This window comes from Amphiura filiformis, chromosome 9 (genome assembly GCF_039555335.1).
Source record: "Amphiura filiformis chromosome 9, Afil_fr2py, whole genome shotgun sequence".
NCBI lineage: Eukaryota > Metazoa > Echinodermata > Ophiuroidea > Amphilepidida > Amphiuridae > Amphiura > Amphiura filiformis.
In genome coordinates, this window is record NC_092636.1 from 43,104,162 (window position 1) to 43,127,957 (window position 23,796).

At 35.8% G+C, this 23,796-nt stretch overlaps 1 protein-coding gene across 1 annotated transcript; it reads left to right on the forward strand.

Moving 5' to 3' along the window:
• The first annotated feature begins 8,544 nt into the window (after positions 1-8,544).
• LOC140160083 (uncharacterized) lies at positions 8,545-9,441 on the forward strand. The gene has a single exon (XM_072183355.1). The coding sequence runs from the start codon at positions 8,545-8,547 to the stop codon at positions 9,439-9,441; it is 897 nt and encodes a 298-aa protein (XP_072039456.1).
• The last annotated feature ends 14,355 nt before the right edge of the window (positions 9,442-23,796 follow it).

The following is a 23,796-nucleotide window of genomic DNA, read 5'->3' on the forward strand; positions in this document are numbered from 1 at the left end:
ACTGAATAGTATACTCAAAATATATCACTCGCTCAGTGTTTTCGTTGTAGGAGAGTGTATGCTTAATATGGAATAGTGCATATTGATGCCAGGTGAGATGTATACCCATTTTGTCTGTTAGTCGCAACTGCCTCCTCACTTGGACAAACAACTGAACTTACTAGTGATATTCAATTAACAGAGAGATCATCTGGACTTGATGATGAACTAGGTTACCTGTGAAGTCTAAAACTAACAGCGATTGGAAACCGTAATATCGCGTAAGTTCACTGCAATGTAATCGACGTAAGTCGACTAACTACGATAGTATAATATTAAAGGTCGAATTCTATCCCAGATAATATTTTGACTGGCGGCCACAAATGAAGGTTGTCATTGATGTACCCGCGGGATATAATCATTTGTAAATGCGATATTCAGAATATTGTCAAACAAAAACGCAAAGGTTACAGAGCTCCATCTGACGCAATTAGCGCACACGATCATTCTAATCTATAAAATTTCTTTGCACAACTAAGTAGGAGCCACTATAAATTGTTTTAAATTACTTTAAACAATTTCTAAAGTGTTTATCGACATGATTGATGGATACTGATTTAGTTTTGTCTATTACGTCACAATCTTTAGATATTAACAGATACTCAATGTTTCTTTTATTATAATAGCCCGGTCTTGGTTGTAGTCGGTTTCAGATCAAGACTTTGCGTAAGATGTTGCGTGAAAAAAAGGGGCTTTTCGAAATTCAAACCTGGGTTCGAGTCCCTATTTGGTTGAATGTCTTTATTTTCATCCCTTTTTTATCGTTCTCCTTTTCTTGTTTCATTCTGACTATTATTCTTTCTTTTTTTCTCTCTCTCTCTTTCCTTCTTTTTTTATACAAAGTGACTCTGTTAAACCTCTCAATATTAAAGACATTAACACATTACGGCGTAATTAAGGGTAGACGAGGTATTGTTGGTCGAAGCAACCTAAAAATCGATTTTCATTATCTAGATCAATATATTATTGAAAAATAACACATTGATGTTTTGCAAAAGTTCATTCTGCAAATCTTATACTGTGCAAACTTGTTTAATTTATTGTTGTTAATGAGTTATGTACGTTTTACAAAAGTGTTGTTGTTTCAGCCCTCTTTACAACGTAACTCAAGAACCGCAGCACCTATAAAAGTATATCTGTGATATTTTAATTCTTCTACACACTCGCTATGAATTGAGCAATACAGATGCTGTGAACTACCAAATCACAACAGTTTAAAATAATTAATAACCTTAAGGTAAAGAAGTCGTTGACCTTTAGGAAGTATACTCCCGCTATTATACAGTATATCCCCTTATAGGCAACAACTTATCCAATAGGCATTATCCTACTCATTTGACTTGTTGCTTGATGTTTATGACGATCTTCAAAGATACTGTTCTGTCAAGTGTTTGCCACTTAATTAGGTACCGCGACAACTACTTTTGTTATTCTCTCGTGAAATACTAGATTAAAGTTCGCTTGTTTTTTATTTATTTAAATAAACAGTTCCATGATTTACTCACAAATATGGCCTTTTTAAAATGGAACCGAAAAGAGGAAACCAATGTCTAGAATATATGCACGTAAGGCGATATCAGGGTAATTCAAGACGTTGTTAGGTTATTCACATTGTCTTTATAACACTATATTACAATGTGATATGGCCTGAACAGAGACAATTTAGCGAGTTAAGGTTAAGAAACTCTAAGGAGTTTTAATAATCAGGTGATCGTGTGATATTCGGGTCGAGCAGGCGATTGCTCCACTCTAAGCAGCTGTTATGTATGCAACCAAGAGGTGATACGACCTGCAAATCAATACTCTTAATAATATCATTGGAGAATGAACACGGACTTGAATTACATGTATTAGAGTCAAGCGGTAGCATGACCAGCAAGTTTTAAAAAACGACTGATAAAGAAGAATAAACAGATGCACCGCGAGACTATATTTACACGGAACAAAACGCTATTGTTCTATGCTATTTTTCGCTGGGTACAAAATATATCTAAAACCATGCTAAATCTTATTTACTGCCCAAAGTGTCATATTTTAATAACTCGTTATTTCAAAAAGTTACACCAATCTTACAGTCAATCCGATTGTTTGATAATAAACAAACATTCTTGCTTTATTTCACGCGGTATTTCATAGCCAAAATCAATGGCAAATCATAGCTAATCATACTGATATCCACAATCTTTCGACACTGCTACAGCCATACATGGCTGTCACTGCCGCACTACTTTTTCAGATTCACTTTCAAATATACCCTAGCATTTTCCTGGATACCCTACACACAAATTCTGGATCCCATTTGCCAACAAATCAAGTTTTTCACAATTCTTTTATTCTTTCCGGACCACATCATACATTCATATTAATAAATACTCCCCTTTCACAACTCGTTATATCGGGACGTCCCTGTGGCGAAGCGGTTAATGTCGTGGACATCTAATCCATTTATGAATTTTTGCTCAAGTTCGAAACTTCCCACCACTTTTTTTAAATGTTTTTTTAACCAATTTATTGTCATAAATCAAGAATAACACCATTTCGAACATCCATTGCTATTGTGATATTTTTTTTTTCATCAAACTAACATGTTTGATTTTTTATTCACATTTAGGCCTAGGCCTAGGTCCTACTTTCACCATCCAGATGCTTTCACCATGCCTGACTATCATGACATCTTCGTCATTTAAAACATATTTATCCGTGTCTCTGTTCACAGCTCAGACTGAAATTATATTTGGAATAAATATTATAAATTGTCACAAATTAAAATCACAAACCGCGAAAGATCGCCAACAACTGCCGCTGAATATTGATATTGAGAACCACAAACCGCGAAAACTAGATTGCCCCGTAAGGCTACAAAGAATCACACACCACGGAATATGGATATCCAACAAGCTTAAACTATAAATTAAGCTCCCGATAGAGGGCAGGGCTTGGAGGGAAATTAAAATCACAAACCGCGAAAGATCGCCTACAACCGCCGCTTAATAGGGATATCCAACTAGATTGCCCCGCAGGGCTACAAAGAACCACAAACCGCGAAATTTGGATATCCAACCAGATTGCCCGCAGGCCTATCGATTATAAAGAACCACACACCGCGAAATATGGATATCTAACAAATTAAGACTTCAAACCGCGAAAGATCGCCAACAACTGCCGCTCAATATTAATATCCAACTAGATTGCCCCGCAGGGCTATAAAGAACCACAAACCGCGAACTTTGGATATGTAACTATTACCGCGAAATATGGATATCTAACAAATTAAGACTTCAAACCGCGAGAGATCGCCAACAACTGCCGCTCAATATTAATATCCAACTAGATTGCCCCGCAGGGCTATAAAGAACCACAAATCGCGAACTTTGGATATGTAACTATTGCCCCACAGGGCTTCAAAGAACCACAAACCACGAAATATGGATATCCAACAAGCTTAAACTATAAATTAGCTCCCGATAGAGGGCAGGGCTTGACGAGGGAAATTAAAACCACAAACCACGAAAGATCGCCGATAACCGCCGCTTAATAGGGATATGCAATTGCCCCGCATGGCTACAAAGAACCACAAACCGCAAAATGTGGATGTCTAACTAGATTACCCGCAGGCCTATCGATTAAAAAGAACCACAAAACCGCGAAATATGGATACCCAACAAATTAAGACCACAAACCGCGAAAGATCAACAACAACTGCCTCTCAATATTGATATCCAACTAGATTGCCTCGCAGGGCTTTAAAGAACCACAAACCGCGAAATCTGGATATCCAACAAGCTTAAACTATAAATTAGCTCCCGATAGAGGGCAGGGCTTGATAAGGGAAATTAAAATCACAAACCTCGAAAGATCGCCGACAACCACCGCTTAATAGGGATATCCAACTAGATTGCCCCGCAGGACTACAAAGAACCATAAACCGCGAAATTTGGATATCCAAGCAGATTGCCCGCAGGCCTATCTATTATAAAGGACCACAAACCGCGAAATGTGGATGTACAACAATTGCCCCACAGGGCTTCAAAGAACCACAAACCACGAAATATGGATATCCAACAAGCTTAAACTATAAATTAGCTCCCGATAGAGGGCAGGGCTCGATGAGAGAAGTTAAAACCACAAACCACTAAAGATCGCCGATAACCACCGCTTAATAGGAATATCCAACTAGATTGCCCCGCAGGGCTACAAAGAACCACAAACCGCGAAATTCGGATAGCCAAGTAGATTATTGGTAGAACCACAAACATTAAAACACGATTATCTTGCCTAGTCAGGGGCATTTAGACGCTTATGCGCATATACCAGTCCGACTTTAAGTAGGCCTAAATCAGACTTACTCTCTGTGTCTCTCTGGCATTGTCAACATTGGGTGTGTTGTTCATATTTAGATTTTCTTTACATATTTACGTTGCCTTGAATAATTAAAGTATATTAAAATGTATATTGATCATTGTGTACGCCTCTTAACATTACAGTCACGCGTGACGAACAAGTTTTAAAAATAAACGACTGATACAGTTTTGTTTAATTATTTATTGTCATGAATCAGGAACAGCAACTTCAAACATCTATTTTTCGTTTTATTCGTTTTATGGAGAACGTCGTAACCTGATGACTTTCCAAGCTTGGAGCTGCTTGGCTAGTTAATGGCTACATTCATAAAAAGAAAAGAAATCTACCAAAAAACGTTGACAACGTAAAGAAATCAGCAAGTTTAAAAAAACCCACCTCGGCTCACTTTTTGAATTTTGGTCCCGTTTTGAACACCACCAACAGCAAATCAGTGTTTTTATTTTATTTCAACAGAATACAGCGTTTCCAACAAGATTACAAGCCTACTTGTTATTTGTTTAATTCAATCATTAATCATGATTATTATAAAACAAAACACAATAGGATATTGGCTTACCATGCAAGAACAAGATAATAACCTTTCAGGTCGTTCCAGAAAGCTTACAAATTAATATCGCATCTGCACATTAAAGATACATAACACTTCTGGAAATGTTTTACATTTATATAAATGTGATAAAGTTTAAATCAGTACCTTTTACAAATGGGACCAAGTTTCAAAAAGTGAGCCGAGGTGGGTTTTTTTAAACTTGCTGATTTCTTTACGTTGTCAGCGTTTTTTGGTAGATAAAGTTTACAACAAACATAAACTAACAGATTCTTGTTATTTGATTGGCAATTTGAAGTTGATTATTTTTAGAAAAGACTATTGCACTTAAAATTTAATTTTAAAAATTTCTATAATGCAAAGCTACTTAATAATAATGAATGGCACCACAAACTAATAAACTGACGCCTATCTGAAGATCGCACAAGAAGTAACTCAGCCGCTAAACATTTGAAAATATATTAAAAAAGAAAAAATAATTATGTCAATTTGGACACCGCATTTGTTTCAATTGACCAAGTTTTATGGTGGCAGTGTAAGTTTGAAAGTGACCATATTTATTTTTGTAGTAAATTGTTGATTTTTATTTATCACGAAGATAAAGGTGAGTTTATTATGCCACAATGTTTTCGTTATAATACTATATCCAGTAAATGTGACTTTTACATTCAGTCGTTTTTCTTCTAAATCATTACTGTACTGCGTTAATAATGCTGCGCGCAAATATAGTTACCCGAAAAGATCTTTCGTTTATGTTAAGCAATTGGGAATACGATTTATTTTTCTGAGCTACATGCGTTTAAAACGAGGGAGATGCTTTTGTAGGGTCTTTAGATTCACCAATGACCCTATTTAACGTTTCAGTCAAACACTAATATAATGGAGGTGTTTTGAGCCAGTTAAAGGATATAACGTAGCCTTTAGCAACAAATAGGTGTTTGCCACTTAATCATTAGGTGCCGACATTGTAGAAGAGCCAAGTCATGAAAAGTCATGCTACTTAACTACTTTTGGTATTATCGTCTGAAATACCTGACTAAAGTAAGATTTACTCACAAATATGGGCATTTAAATGAAACTAGCAGAGGAAAATTAAAACCAGTCTGTAGAATATATGCAAATATTCACGATATGGAGGAAATCAAAATAATGTACTTGACACAAAGATGTTTTACTTTAGTAAAACCTAGATGAGCTTATCTGTATACCGCTGCGTGGCCGCAAACTTAACCGTCTCGGCTGAAACATGCATGTAAATTGAATCAAAAAAGGTACGGTAAGACTTTTTCGCATCACGTACGTTAAAGTTTACTTTCCAATTACGCAATCTGTAGTTAGGATAGCGAAAACGACTGGTAAGCAAGTCTACAAAATTACCTCAAAATCTGAAGGAAAAAAATGGCGGACCCGTCGCCGGACCCTTTCCAGAACTAATACAGCATATCTAGCCATTGTCAACATGGGGTCATCGGTTTGAATATTTTCCTTATATAAAAAACTAACACCTCCGCTATTTGGTATTTCATGATATAACATTAATGGAAAGAAAAGTGCAAATGCTTTTTGTGTTTCGAATCGGCCGAGTAACAAGCTCTATGACGTCATGATGTAAACATCGTCCGGGTCATTAATAATCAATTAGGTAAACCCAAATATGGAAACCTCCAAAACAATGCAAATTAGGTGTTCAACGAATCAGAATACGATCAGCCCACCTCCAAAATTATGCAAATGAGTTGAGACGGTTACGTGAACATGAAAACTAATGCGACTCTTGTGTATACCGACCTCTGTGACTTGACATTAACATTATCTGCACAACATTCACCATGTTCATATTGTAATGTCATTTCCTGATACGCTATTATAGAGATACAGTTACTTGTTAAGCGAGACTGTAAAGTATTAGGTATTAGGCCAGACTCCACCGTGAAATCTTGGATTCAGATTCAGATTCAGATTAGATTCAGGTTAAAGTTATTTCAATTCGTGGCCCGTAGGCCAAATTACACGAAGCATTACATTTGAAACCACATGTATTAAACTTTATATGCCTTTAATAGTGGTACATGGGTTGCGCGTTTTAGCGCTTTATAAATATCATAGCATTGTACTTTTATCTTGTTTTTCCGGCAATCTATCATGCTTTGTTGCCAAAGAGAAAAGCCTTCGGGCTAAACGCTATCCAAATATTTTGTAATAACATTCCTCTCTGGTTGTAAGCGTTAGTTAAGAAAATAAAAACGATACAGGTATGGGCCTATGGTAGTAAGGGATGGATGGATGCGATTTAGACCCACTGGTTTTCTTGGGTGGACGAGCACAGCTAGACGAGCACTTGATCGTCCCGCGTTCTATTCTTCATCGTCCTCTGGAATCACTGAAGAATGCAAAGGTCAATTCATAAACCAGATAATTGAGATGATCGAGAATCATGACCGCCCGTTGTGAGAATCGATCTTGTAAATTGCCGGTACTCGATGCTATTGTTACAAATTGTATAATTGGCAATAACTTCTCAAAACCACTTATGACAACATAAAGGGAAACTGACCGCATGAAATAATACCACTTTATCTCTTTATTAAAAAAATCCAACATCATGAATATTCCCACCTTGTTTTTAGGTTCTAAAAAGTATTTTAATTAGAAATATTTCATATCTATAAAGATTCCGCTCAAACTACTCTTCAACTCAACCAATTAAACATTTCACTGTCCTTTATATAAACATTGTCTGCATTAGCATACTTTAGGTAGGCCTATACGGCTGATGCTTTAATTGTTGTATCATTTAATTAGCTATTAGAATCAATTTGCTTCCTTTTTTGAGAACAAAATTTACAAATTACGTGAGAGTCTAGATCAGTCATCTGTCCTGAAGGTGTCAGTTGATCTTTATGATAATTGTAGTGCCTGTTTTGACCAATTTAATCAGGTTGATCAGGAAGATGTTCGCAAGGTCATCACGGAGTCTCCATCTAGCTCTTGTCGGGCAGATCCAATACCTACCTGGTTGCTTAAAAACTGTTGTGATGAGTTACTTCCTGTAATAACAAAGATTGTAAATTTAAGTCTTACCTCCGGTATTTTCCCCGATTCATTTAAGATTGCTCATGTAACTCCTCTTTTGAAAAAGAGTAACTTAGACAAAGAGAGTCTCAGTAATTACAGACCAATTTCTAATCTATACTATGTCTCCAAGATTGTAGAGCGTGTTGTGTCAAAACAGTTGAATGAACATCTGCAAGCAAATAATCTGCATGCCATAACCCAGTCTGCTTATCGGAAGTTTCATTCAACTGAAACTGCTATGGTTCGTGTTATAAATGACTTGCTACGTGCAGTTGATAAACACAACGAGGCAGCGCTAGTTCTTTTAGATCTTAGCGCTGCGTTTGATACGATTGATCAGGAACTTCTGATACAGCGTCTTTCCGAGAGATTTTGGAATTCATGGTATTGTTCTTGCCTTTTTTAGATCATATTTGACTGGCCGCTCTCAGTTTGTAAATATTAATAACACTGATTCTGATAAACACATGTTATTCTGTGGAGTCCCACAGGGCTCCGTTTTGGGACCACAGCTGTTCACCATGTATATTTCTCCCGTCGAAGATATTATCAATGCTCACGGTTTAGAGAAAATGCAATATGCTGATGACACTCAAATATACACAATTTTTAAGATATCTGAAACATCAAATGTGCTTTCAAGACTAGAACAGTGCATTGATGATGTGAAGGCATGGATGATTCAGAACAAACTGAAACTCGACGATTCAAAAACCGAACTTATCCATGTTACTTCCCAATTCATTAACTCTGCTCAACTTCCTCCTGTAACAATTGGTACATCACTCATTGAACCCTCACCTGAGGCTCGTGATCTGGGCATCCTTGTGGATGATAAACTCTCTCCGAACAATCATATTACAAACATGTGTCGTACTGCAACTTATGCCATCTGGAAGATCAGCCAAATAAGGACATATCTTGACAATTCACAAACTGAACGACTTGTCCATGCCTTTATAACATCTCATCTTGACAACTGCAACTCACTTCTTTATGGCTTACCTTGTGCTCAGATTGACAAACTTCAACGAATCCAAAACACTGCTGCGCGTCTCATCACCAGAACAAAGAAATCTGATCATATTTCCGGCGTCTTAGAACAACTTCATTGGTTGCCTATCCACAAACGCATCATTTACAAGATTCTACTTCTAACATACAAAGCCGTCAATGGTCAGTCACCGGAATATATTGCTGAACTTGTTTCTTTTTACAATCCACCTCGGTCACTTCGTTGTAGCTCACAATACCAACTTGTTTCACCAAGATTTTCAACTTCTTATGCTAAGCGTGCCTTCTCAGTTGCTGCTCCCACACTATGGAATAAGTTACCAATTCATATTCGTCAAGCACATTCTCTGAACTCATTCAAATCGCAACTCAAAACTCACTTATTTATTTCAAATGTCATTTAATTTGTATTTATTGTTTGTAGTGTAAGTTTGTAGTTTAAGATAGCATTTATTTTCTTGTTTGTAAAGGGCATAGAGACATGTTTTGTTTATGCACTTAAAAGCGCCTCCATATTATTATATATTATTATATTATTAAAAATTCAAGAAATAATTTCAGACGGTAAAATTAGGAATCATTTCTGTGAATAAATAAAAATGATATATGTAGACTAGTAGTCCAGTAATGATCGATGTAATCGATGATCAAACTAATTGACCACTTGAGGAAAGCACTTGAAATTCGCCACCGCAAATTGCTGTTTCAATACACGATCGATCGCGAGCTCATGCTTCTTCAATTATTCGCTCGTCCAGGTCTTTGAATTTCATCGGGTAGCTAACCTCGTCTAGTACAGGCTCGTCTCGGGCAGCTCACGTGGGTCTAAAACGCAACTGTCCCTAGTAAACATTGCTCTATGGCTAATGGCATATTTAAAAATATCATGAAAGACAAAATCTCAAGCCAAAGCCTTCGATTTTAATAATTATGAAACCTTACATGCTTAACAGCTAAATCAAATCTGCACCTTAACATGAACTTTATTTTCTTTCATTAAAACATTACGAATGTTACAGGGGATCCTACAATGAGTTCAGCTCAACAAGGATCGCTAAGCCCTACTTTTAAAATACGCTTTAAACCAACAAAAGCAATATTTGCTCTCAGTGTTCCTATTGAACTATTTTTAAAAACACGATGAGATTGGAATCGAGTATTTACCCTGTTATGCAATGTATTACATTCAAGATTAAGATTACATGTCCATCCTGATGAGGGCAATGCAAACAGTTTCCCTCTTTCCTTAGCCATTTGCAAAATGGCTAAGGTCTGTTTTTGTTATGTTCTCTCTTTGACCGTTTACAAAATGCACAAAATAATATACAGATTGTGGCCAATATACACCCGTAAAATAGAATAGTTCAAACACTAACATTTATTTATTGTTTACATAAAATGATCAGTTATAGGAAGGAGAATTCAATCATAACTAGACATGCCAGTATTGAAAACATCGGGCATATACTCAATATAACTACACAATATATTAAGCAAAAATTATGTTACTGTCACCTAAACTCCCCTTATTCTAAAACGAGCGAAACCTGTTTATAACACACGAGCGCGCATCCCACGCATTGCGAGCAGTGCTTTTGGACGCGTTCATTTTTCTTGAAGGGTTGATGCATTTAAATGTGCTCCCATTTCCTAATATTTTAATTATGTTATAAAAATAGCAAAAATCATTCTCGCGTATCAAATAGTTTTGACTAAATGGGTATCACTTTTTCAACGGGAAATTTTACAAAACGTTATGAATGTTCTTGAACTGATCCGGGGAACTGATATATTGGTGCCCTTACGCACTCCTGCGTGCCTCATGCATTAGACTGGTCAGCATCTCACTACATGTGTATTACTTTGTTCAATTTCACTCCCGGCAAGTACTCGTAATATGCATGTAATAATCTACACCAGGCACAAAAAGAAACTCGTCAATTATAGTCGTCCTTGCTGTGCAACAACCTGATAATTTTTTGGATTATTCTGAAATATACAATTTGTTAATTGGACTTTGCCTTTTTTCTCATTTGACACCATCTTCGTGAACATCGAGCAAGAATTGACCAATATATGCCCCTTCAAACCCTGAAAGCCCAAAATCAAAAGGGGCAATTACAACGAACAGGGTGTCAAATGAGAAAGCAAAGTCTATAAACAAAATGTATATTTCAGAATAATCAAAATTATCAGGTTGTTGAACACAATGATGACTATAACTGACGAGTTTCTGTATGTACCTGTTGTATACAAATTGCCGTGCTCTCTGATAAAAAAAAAAAAAAAAAGTAACACATTGATAGTTGGTTAAACCCTTCATGTATTTTAATCAGCTAAGTACGAAAGTTAAACATTTAAATTGTTCAAATTAATGTTACTATTAATATTTTCTCAACCAGACTTTTGCAATCTCGGTGGTAGTTGCTACTGCGCGCCTGTATGTAGTAGATAAAGGGTGAGAAACAGACCATTACCATAGATAATCGGTGTCTTGTTGAGGTATGGTGAGCATGTTAGTCGCTCGGAAGGCGAGACCCCGAAGGGTCGAGCCTTCGAGCGACTAACATGCGAACCATTCAACAAGACACCGATTATCTATGGTAAAGTCTGTTTTGAACCGTTTATCTTACATATACAGTGAGCCAAAATAAACGAATTTGTTGTTATGGTTTATTCATTTTCCAAAAGACAAACTGGAAAAGCTGATATGATTATTTTGTGTAAGTTTAGGGTTTTCCAAAAATAAAAACACACCGAGACAGTGTAATATTCTTCCCGTGTGTCCTGCGTTTGAGTCTACGAGTCTTATCTAGTGTCAATTGGAAGTGATTTAATCAAATCAATACAGCATTGATTTTAACCGGAGATTCTATTCAATTCACTTGTGGCCATGTCCCACTCGATTATACATATTCGTAATATTAATAATGAATATGTAAATAGTTCAAAGGTCAAAGTGGGTGTGTTTTACCTAGACATGGCGGTAACTCATTTAACACCATAGAATTTATATTTATCTTTAATATACTTATAGAACAAATGTCCTGAACCAAATCAACGCATATTCCTGGGTACCTTCCTCGACCTTTTTTGGTTGGGGTTAGGCCGCAGATTGTTGTAGTTCTTCTACATCTAGTCTTGTGGCCTGTAATGTACTGCATTTTAGGTGCAAAATATCCTTGGTTGAACTTAATTTGTAAGACCTCATGGCTCTTGTTTTGTTACCTACTTTGTCGGAATCTGCGTTAGTTGGGAGAGGGGGACAAAGGTAGATTGACATCCTCGTCCTAATTATACAGGCTTTAAGACATAATACAAACTAATTTGCATTATTCAATAAAGGTGTTCTTGGTGTCATTCAATACACACAAGTATTGTTTACCATCTTCATTTAAATCTAATATGCATAAACTTGCATAATAATTTATGCTGATCGTGTAAAATATATTAAACTTTGATGCATTTTAAGTTTGTTGGAATGTCCAAAAAGTCAAATAATGTGGCCAGTGTTTCTAAATATGAACATGTACTTCTCTTGTTCAAAATTTATTGACCTGACCAAGATTATCTTGACCTGACCAAGATTATCTTGACCTGACCAAGATTATCTTGACCTGTCAGATTATCTTGACCTGTCCAGATTATCTTGACCTGTCCACATTACTTGATATAATCGACAGTTGACCAGACTTTGAACAAAAGAAATACAATAGATAATGGAACAAAAGAAGAGGGCTAGACGTATATATCAAGATAATCTTCTTGCATACCTCAATGGTGATCATAATAGCATAATATGTCACCATATCATATTTACTAAAGAAGCAATTATCTTATTATTGAATTTGCGTAACTATTTTCAGCTGGACATGTCCAGTCAATGTCCAGAGGCCAGTCAATGATAAAACTATCAAATTTCAATAAATGCTGGGGTTTGGTTTTCAGCAACAAAATCTTGAATAACAGTTTCCTGTTTCAAATAGTTTCAAGATCAAGTTTCTTTTCATCAAGTTTGGATAAAAAACAACAATGTATACTTCACACAAAAGTAGCTGTTCAAGGCAAGCTTTGATGACGTGTCTGTTCACGTATCAGTCGCATTTATTGGTATGTTTCTTGTCGGCTCGCTGGGTGCTAATGGTGCCCGGTTCAAACAAAATGCCCAAGCCAGATTAAAAAACATATTTATGTGGAAAGACAAAAGGAAAACAGATTTGAAGATAGAGATCACGGAAAAGAGAGCTACACGGGGAAGGAAATTCCCATCAAATCAAGTTAATATATACTACCAGCATCTGGGCCAGGAGAAAGGAAATTCAATACAATCTCAACCGAGGCTTTAGTCTTATGAGATTAAGTCGTGCACATTTTACATATATGATAAAAAGGATATACGATGTATCAGTCTGGTCCGATTGACTGCCCAGGAAATACTTGCGGACCAGGCAGCATGTGTCATTGTAACTCTTTCCTAATTTAACATACTATGCCCTAAATGTTTTGAGCTATGTTTACCATGTTATATGTAAATCAGATGTATGATCTTTTATGGGCTTTTACTTTTACATTTACACCCACTTCACACCTAATTTGAAAATTTGTCATCGGGCGAAAAAGAAATTCCCATGGAGGAAAATAATTTAAATACAACAATTTCTATATTTCAATTATTTTAATTAAAATTGTTAAAAATATACCACTGGTTATAATATCCATTGAAAATATTATACAGTAAGCCAAAAAGTTAAGGTACCAGTTATATTCACCCCTGTATATCCTAAACAAAGACAGATATATCATTGGAATTGGAACCAGCCGCCAAGAGCTGCATATTTAAGCTCGAATTTAAGACCTCAATTGTTGAAATTGTTTAAGAAATAAAGACACAATGATCAAAAAGCCAAGGAAGATACCAATTTAGAAGTTACAGTTTGCCACATTGCATGCCCTCTTGATTTGTACACAGAGCGTTCGCGAACAAGAGAACTAGTGCCGTGCTTCCATTGATAAGCACGTTATAACCATGATAACTATCGTTATGCTTTCACTGAAATTAGAACACAAAAGTGCAACTTTTAATTTCGTTTCTTCATTACATTTTAGGTCACCGTTTCTTTAATCCTAAACGAATTTCAACAAATAAGGTCTTAAATCAGAGCTAAAAAGTACATGTATTGTCTGCTGTTTTAATTTTGACAAGGGCGAACACATCTGGTACCTTAATTGTTTGGTTTACTGTATACTTAATTTACCTATTTACTCTAAACTCAGACATAATGATATATTAAAGGATACTCTATTTGAAATAGAGCGTTGCATTGTGGGATAACCCGGTCACGAAGTGTTTCGGAGCGAACTGTTTATTTTTAAATAATATAACCGAAACAACCTATTAAAAAGAAGCCTGGTTGACAGAAGTAATCTGTAGATGTCTTTTTTTAGAACGACGGGTTATGAACAGTACTTCTGAACAAACATGTACAAGTTACTTAACTTGCTCAATAAATTAATTAAAATTGACGTATATAAAAAAGGATATTAACATTTTAGTTCCAACTTTATAATTTAAATATCGAGGTTATTAAAACACATCTGCCTTACAGCGATAGCTGTGGTGAATTACCGACTCTGACTTGAAATTTAAATTAAGTGACACCAAGACACCTTCTCTTCTCTTATAAAGGAGTGCTCATCTATATAAGGGTGAAATAAGGCTCCGATCATATTCTCTAAGTCACCAACTCCGAGGCAATCGACGAATTTTTTGATTTCTTACAATGTAACGAGTCGTGAATTATTTAAGCATTAGAAACGAATTAGAGTCACGCGGTAGCATGACCAGCAAGTTTTAAAAAAAACGACTGATAAAGAAGAATAAGAAGATGCACCGCGGGACTATATTTACACGAAACAAAACGCTATTGTTCTATGATATTTTTCGCTGGGTACAAAATATATCTAAAACCATGCTAAATCGTATTTACTATCCAAAGTGTAATATTTTAATAACTCATTAATTCAAAAAGTTACACCAATCATACAGTCAATCCGATTGTTTGATAATAAATAAACATTCTTGCTTTATTTCACGCGGTATTTCATAGCCAAAATTAGTGGAAAATCATAGCTAATCATACTGATATCCACAATCTTTCGTCACTGCTACAGCCATACATGGCTGTCACCGTCGCACTACCTTTTGAGATTCACTTTCAAATATACCCTAGTATATTCCTGGATACCCTACATACAAATTCTGGATCCCATTCGCCAAAAAATCAAGTTTTTCGCAATTCTTTTATTCTTTCCGGACCACAGCATACATTCATATTAATAAATACTCCACTTTCACACGTCGTTATAACGGGTCGTCCCCGTGGCGAAGCGGGTAAGATCCTGGACTTCTAATCCATTTATGAATTTTTGCTCAGGTTCGAAACTTCCCACCACTTTTTTTTCTTAATGTTTTATTAACCAATGTATTGTCATAAATCAAGAATAACACCATCTCGAACATCCATTCCTATTATGATATTTTTTTTCATCAAACAAACATGTCTGATTTTTATTCTCATCTAGGCCTAGGCCTAGGCCTACTTTCACCATCCAGATGCTTTCACCATGCCTGACTATCATGACATCTTCGTTATTTAAAACACATTTATCATTGGCTCTGTTCACAGTTCAATCTGAAATTATATTTGCAATAAATATTATAAATTGTCACAAATTAAAATCACAAACCGCGAAAGATCGCCAACAACTGCCGCTGAATATTGATATCAAACTAGATTTCACCGCAGGGCTATAAAGAACCACAAACCGCGACATTTGGATATCAACTAGATAGCCCAGCAGGGCTACAAAGAATCACACACCACGAAATATGGATATCCAACAGGCTTAAACTATAAATTAGCTCCCGATAGAGGGCAGGGCCTGATAAGGGTAATTAAAATCACAAACCGCGAAAGATCGCTGACAACCGCCGCTTAATAGGGATATCCAACTAGATTGCCCCGCAATCAAAGAACCACAAACCGCGAAATTTGCATATCCAACAAGATTGCCCGCAGGCTTATCGATTATAAAGAACCACAAACCGTGAAATATGGATATCCAACAAATTAAGACCACAAACCGCGAAAGATCGCCAACAACTGCCGTTAAATTTGGATATCCAACTAGATTGCCTCGCAGGGCTATAAAGAACCACACACCGCGAAATTTGGATATCCAACAAGCTTAAACTAATTAACTGCCGATAGAGGGCTTGATAAGGAAATTAAAATCACAAACCGCGAAAGATCGCCGACAACCTCCGCTTAATAGGGATATCCAACTAGATTGCCCGCAGGGCTAAAAAGAACCAAAAACCGCGAAATGTGGATATCCAACAAATTAAGACCACAAACCGCGATAAAATGAAATGAAATGAAATGAAGAGCCACAAACCGCGAAATTTGGATATGCAACTAGATTGCCCCACAGGGCTACAAAGAACCACAAACCACGAAATATGGATATCCAACAAGCTTAAACTATAAATTAGCTCCCGATAGAGGGCAGGCTTGATAAGGGAAATTAAAACCACAAACCACGAAAGATCGCAGATAACCGCCGCTTACTAGGCATATCCAACTAGGTTGGCCATGCAGGGCTACAAAGAACCACAAACCGCGAAATTTGGATATCCAACTAGATTGCCCACAGGCCTATAGATTATAAAGAACCACAAACCGCGAAATATGGATATCCAATAAATTAAGACCACAAACCGCGATAAACGAAATGAAACGAAATGAAGAGCCACAAACCGCGAAATTTGTATTTGCAACTAGATTGCCCCACAGGGCTACGAAGAACCACAAACCACGAAATATGGATATCCAACAAGCTTAAACTATAAATTAGCTCCCGATAGAGGCCAGTGCTTGATAAGGGAAATTAAAACCACAAACCACGAAAGATCGCAGATAACCGCCGCTTAATAGGCATATCCAACTAGGTTGGCCCGCAGGGCTATAAAGAACCACAAACATTCAAACACGATTATCTTGCCTAGTCGGGGCATTTAGACGCTTCCGTAGTATAGGCTTAAATATATGCGTTTACCAGTTCCAACTTGGAAGTAAATCGGACTTACTCTCCGTATCTCTCTGGCATTGTCAACATTGGGTGTGTGCTGTTTATATTTACATTTTCTGTACATATTTACGTTGCCTTGAATAATTAAAGTATATTAAAATATATATTGATCATTGTGTACGCCTCAGTCACGCGTGACGAGCAAGTTTTAAAATAAACGACTGATAAAGTTTTGTTTAATTATTTATTGTCATAAATCATGAACAGCAACTTCAAACATCTATTTTTCGTTTTATGGAACACTTTGTAACCTGATGACTTTCCAAGCTTGGAGCTACTTGGTTACATTCATAAAAAGAAAAGAAATCTACCAAAAAAACGTTGACAACGTAAAGAAATCAGCAAGTTTAAAAAAACTCACCTCGGCTCACTTTTTGAAACTTGGTCCCATTTTGAATACCAACAGGAAATCAGTGTTTTTATTTTATTTCAACAGAATACAGCGTTTCCAACAAGATTACAAGCCTACTACACTTCTGGAAATGTTTTAAATTTATATAAATATGATGAAGTTTAAATTAATACCTTTTACAAATGGGACCAAGTTTCAAAAAAGTGAGCCGAGGTGGGTTTTTTAAACTTGCTGATTTCTTTACGTTGTCAACGTTTTTTGGTAGATTCAATCTTACACAATAGTGATTGCGTATCTTTTCAATCAAGCCTCCATGTGCCTGAGGCTTTTAGGTTTCCCGTTATCTCTATAGATTTACATTGTTTGATCTCGAGAAATGCCGCTTCACTGCGTGAAAAAATAAGGGTATATCACGGCAAATGCTTAACATTATGGTCTTTGACAAGAGATACTATTTCGGGTTCAGTAGTGACATATGAGCGCATTTTGCTAGGAGCAGTATCAACTCGCGAGCGTTAAGTTAATCTGATGGAGCGTACGCGCATACGTACACGGCCGGTTTGTCGATACGCTCGCAGCGCAATCGCGAAAAGGCATTGACCGAACTTGAGGTGAAGCAAAGAACAGTCTCAACTCACAAGTGGTGTTACATTTAGACTTGATTCGTGCATTCTGTTTTACGGCCTTCCAACACCAACATCCGGGGATACACACAGGTATTTCCGACAGGGGTTGTCTTTGAATTATTCAATTTACTTCTCTTTAATTATTTAATTCAAGCTTTGTCTTTGTCCTCGATGTACTAAATTTACTCCATTGCGAAAAACATCTGCCAAACAAAAGACATTTGGAATTGTCAACTGTGAAGAAGTTTCGTATTAAAATGTAGCGTGAATTGGTTTGAAATTTAATGTATTATATCAGAACATCAATTGACAAAATCTAGGTTTTGAACAGAAGCTAACAGTCCGGGCTAACAGTAGATATGAATATCAATAATTTAAATAATAATATTATTAACGTACGTAGACTGTGTAAAATATTCATGGTAGAAAAGTTACTTTAATAAAGTTAAATAAACGTAAACAGATAAATGTTATACATTCATACTTTGCGTGGGCTATATCGGATCCATAATTACGTCTATGTTCTGTTAAACATGAATAAATGACAACCCATGTGGGTGTGTTCTTTTCAAGCCAACATTAAACTTAGATTGTAAAAGACATAAGTGTTTTACAAATGTATCCGTGTATGTAACTATAAAAGTCACATAATAACGGTGATATGTTGTTATGTTTTTAACGTTCGTGTCCTATTTACCTATTTCTTTTGTTATTTCTTTTTTATCTGTAGATTTTTCAACTTTTTTACCTTTGCAGTTAATATAATAAATATTTCAAATGTCGTTTTAAATGTATTTGGTTAATGATTTAGAGTTTTACTGAATAGTATACTCAAAATATATCACTCGCTCAGTGTTTTCGTTGTAGGAGAGTGTATGCTTAATATGGAATAGTGCATATTGATGCCAGGTGAGATGTATACCCATTTTGCCTGTTAGTCGCAATTGCCTCCTCCCTTGGACAAACAACTGAACTTACTAGTGATGTTCAATTAACAGAGAGATCATCTGGACTTGATGATGGACTAGGTTACCTGTGAAGTCTAAAACTAACAGCGATTGGAAACCGTAATATCGCGTAATTTCACTGCAATGTAATCGACGCAAGTCGACTAACTACGATAGTATAATATTAAAGGTCGAATTCTATCCCAGATAATATTTTGACTGGCGGCCACAAATGAAGGTTGTCATTGATGTACCCGCGGGATATAATCATTTGTAAATGCGATATTCAGAATATTGTCAAACAAAAACGCAAAGGTTACAGAGCTCCATCTGACGCAATTAGCGCACACGATCATTCTAATCTATAAAATTTCTTTGCACAACTAAGTAGGAGCCACTATAAATTGTTTTAAATTACTTTAAACAATTTCTAAAGTGTTTATCGACATGATTGATGGATACTGATTTAGTTTTGCCTATTACGTCACAATCTTTAGATATTAATAGATACTCAATGTTTCTTTTATTATAATAGCCCGGTCTTGGTTGTAGTGGCTTTCAGATCAAGACTTTGCGTAAGATGTTGCGTGAAAAAAAAGGGCTTTTCGAAATTCAAACCTGGGTTCGAGTCCCTATTTGGTTGAATTTCTTTATTTTCATCCCTTTTTTATCGTTCTCCTTTTCTTGTTTCATTCTGACTATTATTCTTTCTTTTTTCTCTCTCTCTCTCTCCCTTTCCTTCTTTTTTTATACAAAGTGACTCTGTTAAACCTCTCAAAATTAAAGACATTAACACATTACGGCGCAATTAAGGGTAGACGAGGTATTGTTGGTCGAAGCAACCTAAAATCGATTTTCATTATCTAGATCAATATATTATTGAAAAATAACACCTTGATGTTTTGCAAAAGTTCATTCTGCAAATCTTATACTTTGCAAACTTGCTTAATTTATTGTTGTTAATGAGTTATGTACGTTTTACAAAAGTGTTGTTGTTTCAGCCCTCTTTACAACGTAACTCAAGAACCGCAGCACCTATAAAAGTAGTATATCTGTGATATGTTAATTATTCTACACACTCGCTATGAATTGAGCAATACAGATGCTGTGAACTACCAAATCACAACAGTTTAAAATAATTAATAACCTTAAGGTAAAGAAGTCGTTGACCTTTAGGAAGTATACTCCCGCTATTATACAGTATATCCCTTATAGGCAACAACTTATCCAATAGGCATTATCCTACTCATTTGACTTGTTGCTTGATGTTTATGACGATCTTCAAAGATACTGTTCTGTCAAGTGTTTGCCACTTAATTAGGTACCGCGACAACTACTTTTGTTATCCTTTCGTGAAATACTAGATTAAAGTTCGCTTGTTTTTTTGGGCGAAAAATGCAAAGCATTTTTCGTCCTTATTGCGATGGGTTTTGGCATACTTATTTCCTCACAGCGTTGCAGAATAAAAATAAAATAATCGTGCTGTCTTTGTAATCAGGAAACTACAGAGGCGATAGTGTACATTTAAATTTGTCATTACTACTTCATGTTGATATTCAAACAGTGCTATAAAGTTGTCTTACCAAGGCATGTGTTTGTATTAAAAGAAATAATTGTTTTACAACGTGGATGAACTAGAATTACTTTTATGCAAATCCGAAAATTGCAACAGATGTTTTTCATTTCTTTAAGATTTAGCGGTATTGCCAGATTGTACGTACAGTTGGGCTACATTAATAGCCTCCTTATAGTTTTATTGATACTGGCAAAATACTTGCCTGTAAGTGCTTGTTGTTCTGCTATAGCGTATAGAATAATACTATAAGCACACAGTCAATTAATTTATGTCAACAATCAACATGTCCATTTCACGAGGCTGTGTTTATATAACTGAATTCATTTATACAAACACAACCTTGACTAAATTAAAGAAAGTACTTAAGGGATCTGGAATGGTCGTTTCGATAGTATTTTTTATGGGACATGAGAGCATATTAGACATAGGCCTATGGAATTGCATTCCTAATACGAAGAATGTCTTTCTGATATCAAATAATTTTCATTTTTTGAAAATCACGATGTAATACAAATTTTATGACAAATTATTAAAATTTGATATTTTTCATATTTTTGATATAACAGTCCTCGAAGTAAATTGTATAAATCTAATGACATATTCTTAAAGTGTATGTAGCTGGGAGGAAAAGCCGGTCAATTGAAAAATTTTGACCTTTCATATTGAAAATATGGACTTTTTTTCCCAAAATGACCTAATATTTTTGTGTTTTGGGAAAAAGATCCATATCTTCAAGTAAAAATCATCATTTGCAAATTTAAAAAAATCAAAATTATTTTATATCAAAAGGACATTCTTCGTATTCAGAATGCAATTCAACATGTCTGATGTGCTCTAATGTCCCACAATAAATACTGTCCAAACGTTAATACCCCATCCCTTAAATGGGGAAACTTAGGCAGGCGATAAAGAGAAAATATATTTACTTTAGCACTTATAGATCCTGTCAATTGAGACTTAATGTCTGTTAAGTGATGGCTGTTATTTGAACAGTTATGGGATTAGTTAATAATATTATTTTGATAGATTTCAGGTGGTGGTCGCAGTGCATTCTCTAAATTCAGTAAATTTCCACCGTCAACCGTGTAATTGAATGGGATTATTTTGAAATTTTAAAACGCTTGAAATATCACAAACAAATAGGCCTATGTTAATAAATAATATAAATACAAGCTAAAACCGTTGGGGTTCGATAATGAACCCCACAAAATTAACCGAGTATATTGGAAAATGCCATACGGCCGGGCGGTGTCACAACTTGCCGGCTCTATCATGCCACTCGCCGCCTGATAGGTTTTTACCTCTTACAAATGTTATTCGGGTCAAATTTTTTGTCAGAACACGGAGATAAAATAGCATTGAAATAGAAATATAGATGTATCAAGGACGTTTATGAACATTGATAAATAGATGTATCGAGCATGTTACGTTTATGAGCATTAAGACATAGATGTAACAAATTGTTATACGTTTATGAACATTAATACATAGATGTGTAGAGGATGTTACGCTTATGAACATGATTTTCAACATTGTTAACAATATTGCTAGTATGTCAACAAATGAAAGTTCTGTAATTTGTTGAAATTCTTCAATACTAAATTATTTTGAATGTCATCAAATTGTAAATCTCGAGTCACATTTTCAATGTATTAACAACTAGCTATGTAACCCGGTCCCCGCACTCTGTGCATCCACGGGTATTCATGCTTGTCGGTGAACTTTAAAAACACCCCCTTTTGCATCTCATTTCGCGAAGTTTCTAGGGGAAAATAACCCCTTTTTTAACGATTTCGCGAATTATTTGCCCTGCGAAAATACCCCTATTGTCGCTAAAACACAAACGATATTTCTAATATGCCCTTTTCTGGCAAAAACGCGTAGGCTGCTCGATGAAAATACCTTTTTTTTCAATTTCGTGAACACGTGGTTTGAAAAAACACCCCCTTTTTGTGTGTTTTGCGGATCGCGTTTCTTCATCTGAAAACACCCCTTATTTCGCGAAATTTTCGACGAGCATGAATAGGCCTACCCGCGGATGCACGGAGTGCGGGGACCGGGCTATGTAGCAAAGACGTTAACTTCATGTACAAAACATTAACGCTCTTATTTTGTAAACATTGTATACCATAGCTACAACAATAAATGTTCGGTAATTATTATTCATTATCCTTCATTTCTAAAGCTACTTATTATGCTAACAATGAACGTTCATTGACTGTTAGGCTAAGTAAACGTTACAGGATAATATGTATTCAAATTCTGCCTCAAGGTTCCTGCTTAAATTGTGTGTTCAAGAATCAACTAAAATTATGTGGCCCACCTTTTGCCAGTAAATAGGTTGTCATGAGTTATCCAGTGTATTTTTATTATACTTTATTATTATCTTATCACTTGGTACACAATAGCTCACCAATCTGAAAGCCTGTTTTAATCACAATGGTCAGAATTAAATCGCCAAAATGATTAGACAAATAGGCTACACTGTCCATACACTGAGCACAGTCTCATTGCAAGATCGTAGGCTAAGTACCGCAGTCCTTGTCATTTGAGGTACGTAAAACATACTCATTATGATCGATGCGAATTATAGAAACAGTTCAAACAATAAAATAACTACACCTTTATCTTGACACTTCCTCATTTGTTCGCCCTGTTCCTTTTTAAAGGAATTTTTATTATTTATTTAAATAAACAGTTCCATGATTTACTCACAAATATGGCCGTTTTAAAATGGAACCGAAAAGAGGAAACCAATGTCTAGAATATATGCACGTAAGGCGATATCAGGGTAATTCAAGACGTTGTTAGGTTATTCACATTGTCTTTATAACACTATATTGCAATGTGATATGGCCTGAACAGAGACAATTTAGCGAGTTAAGGTTAAGAAACTCTAAGGAGTTTTAATAATCAGGTGATCGTGTGATATTCGGGTCGAGCAGGCGATTGCTCCACTCTAAGCAGCTGTTATGTATGCAAACCAAGAGGTGATACGACCTGCAAATCAATACTCTTAATAATATCATTGGAGAATGAACACGGACTTGAATTACATGTATTAGAGTCAAGCGGTAGCATGACCAGCAAGTTTTAAAAAAAACGAC

Excerpts from the sequence above, each read along its gene's own strand:
- LOC140160083 (XM_072183355.1), top strand. The coding sequence starts at position 8,545 with ATGTATATTTCTCCCGTCGAAGATATTATCAATGCTCACGGTTTAGAG.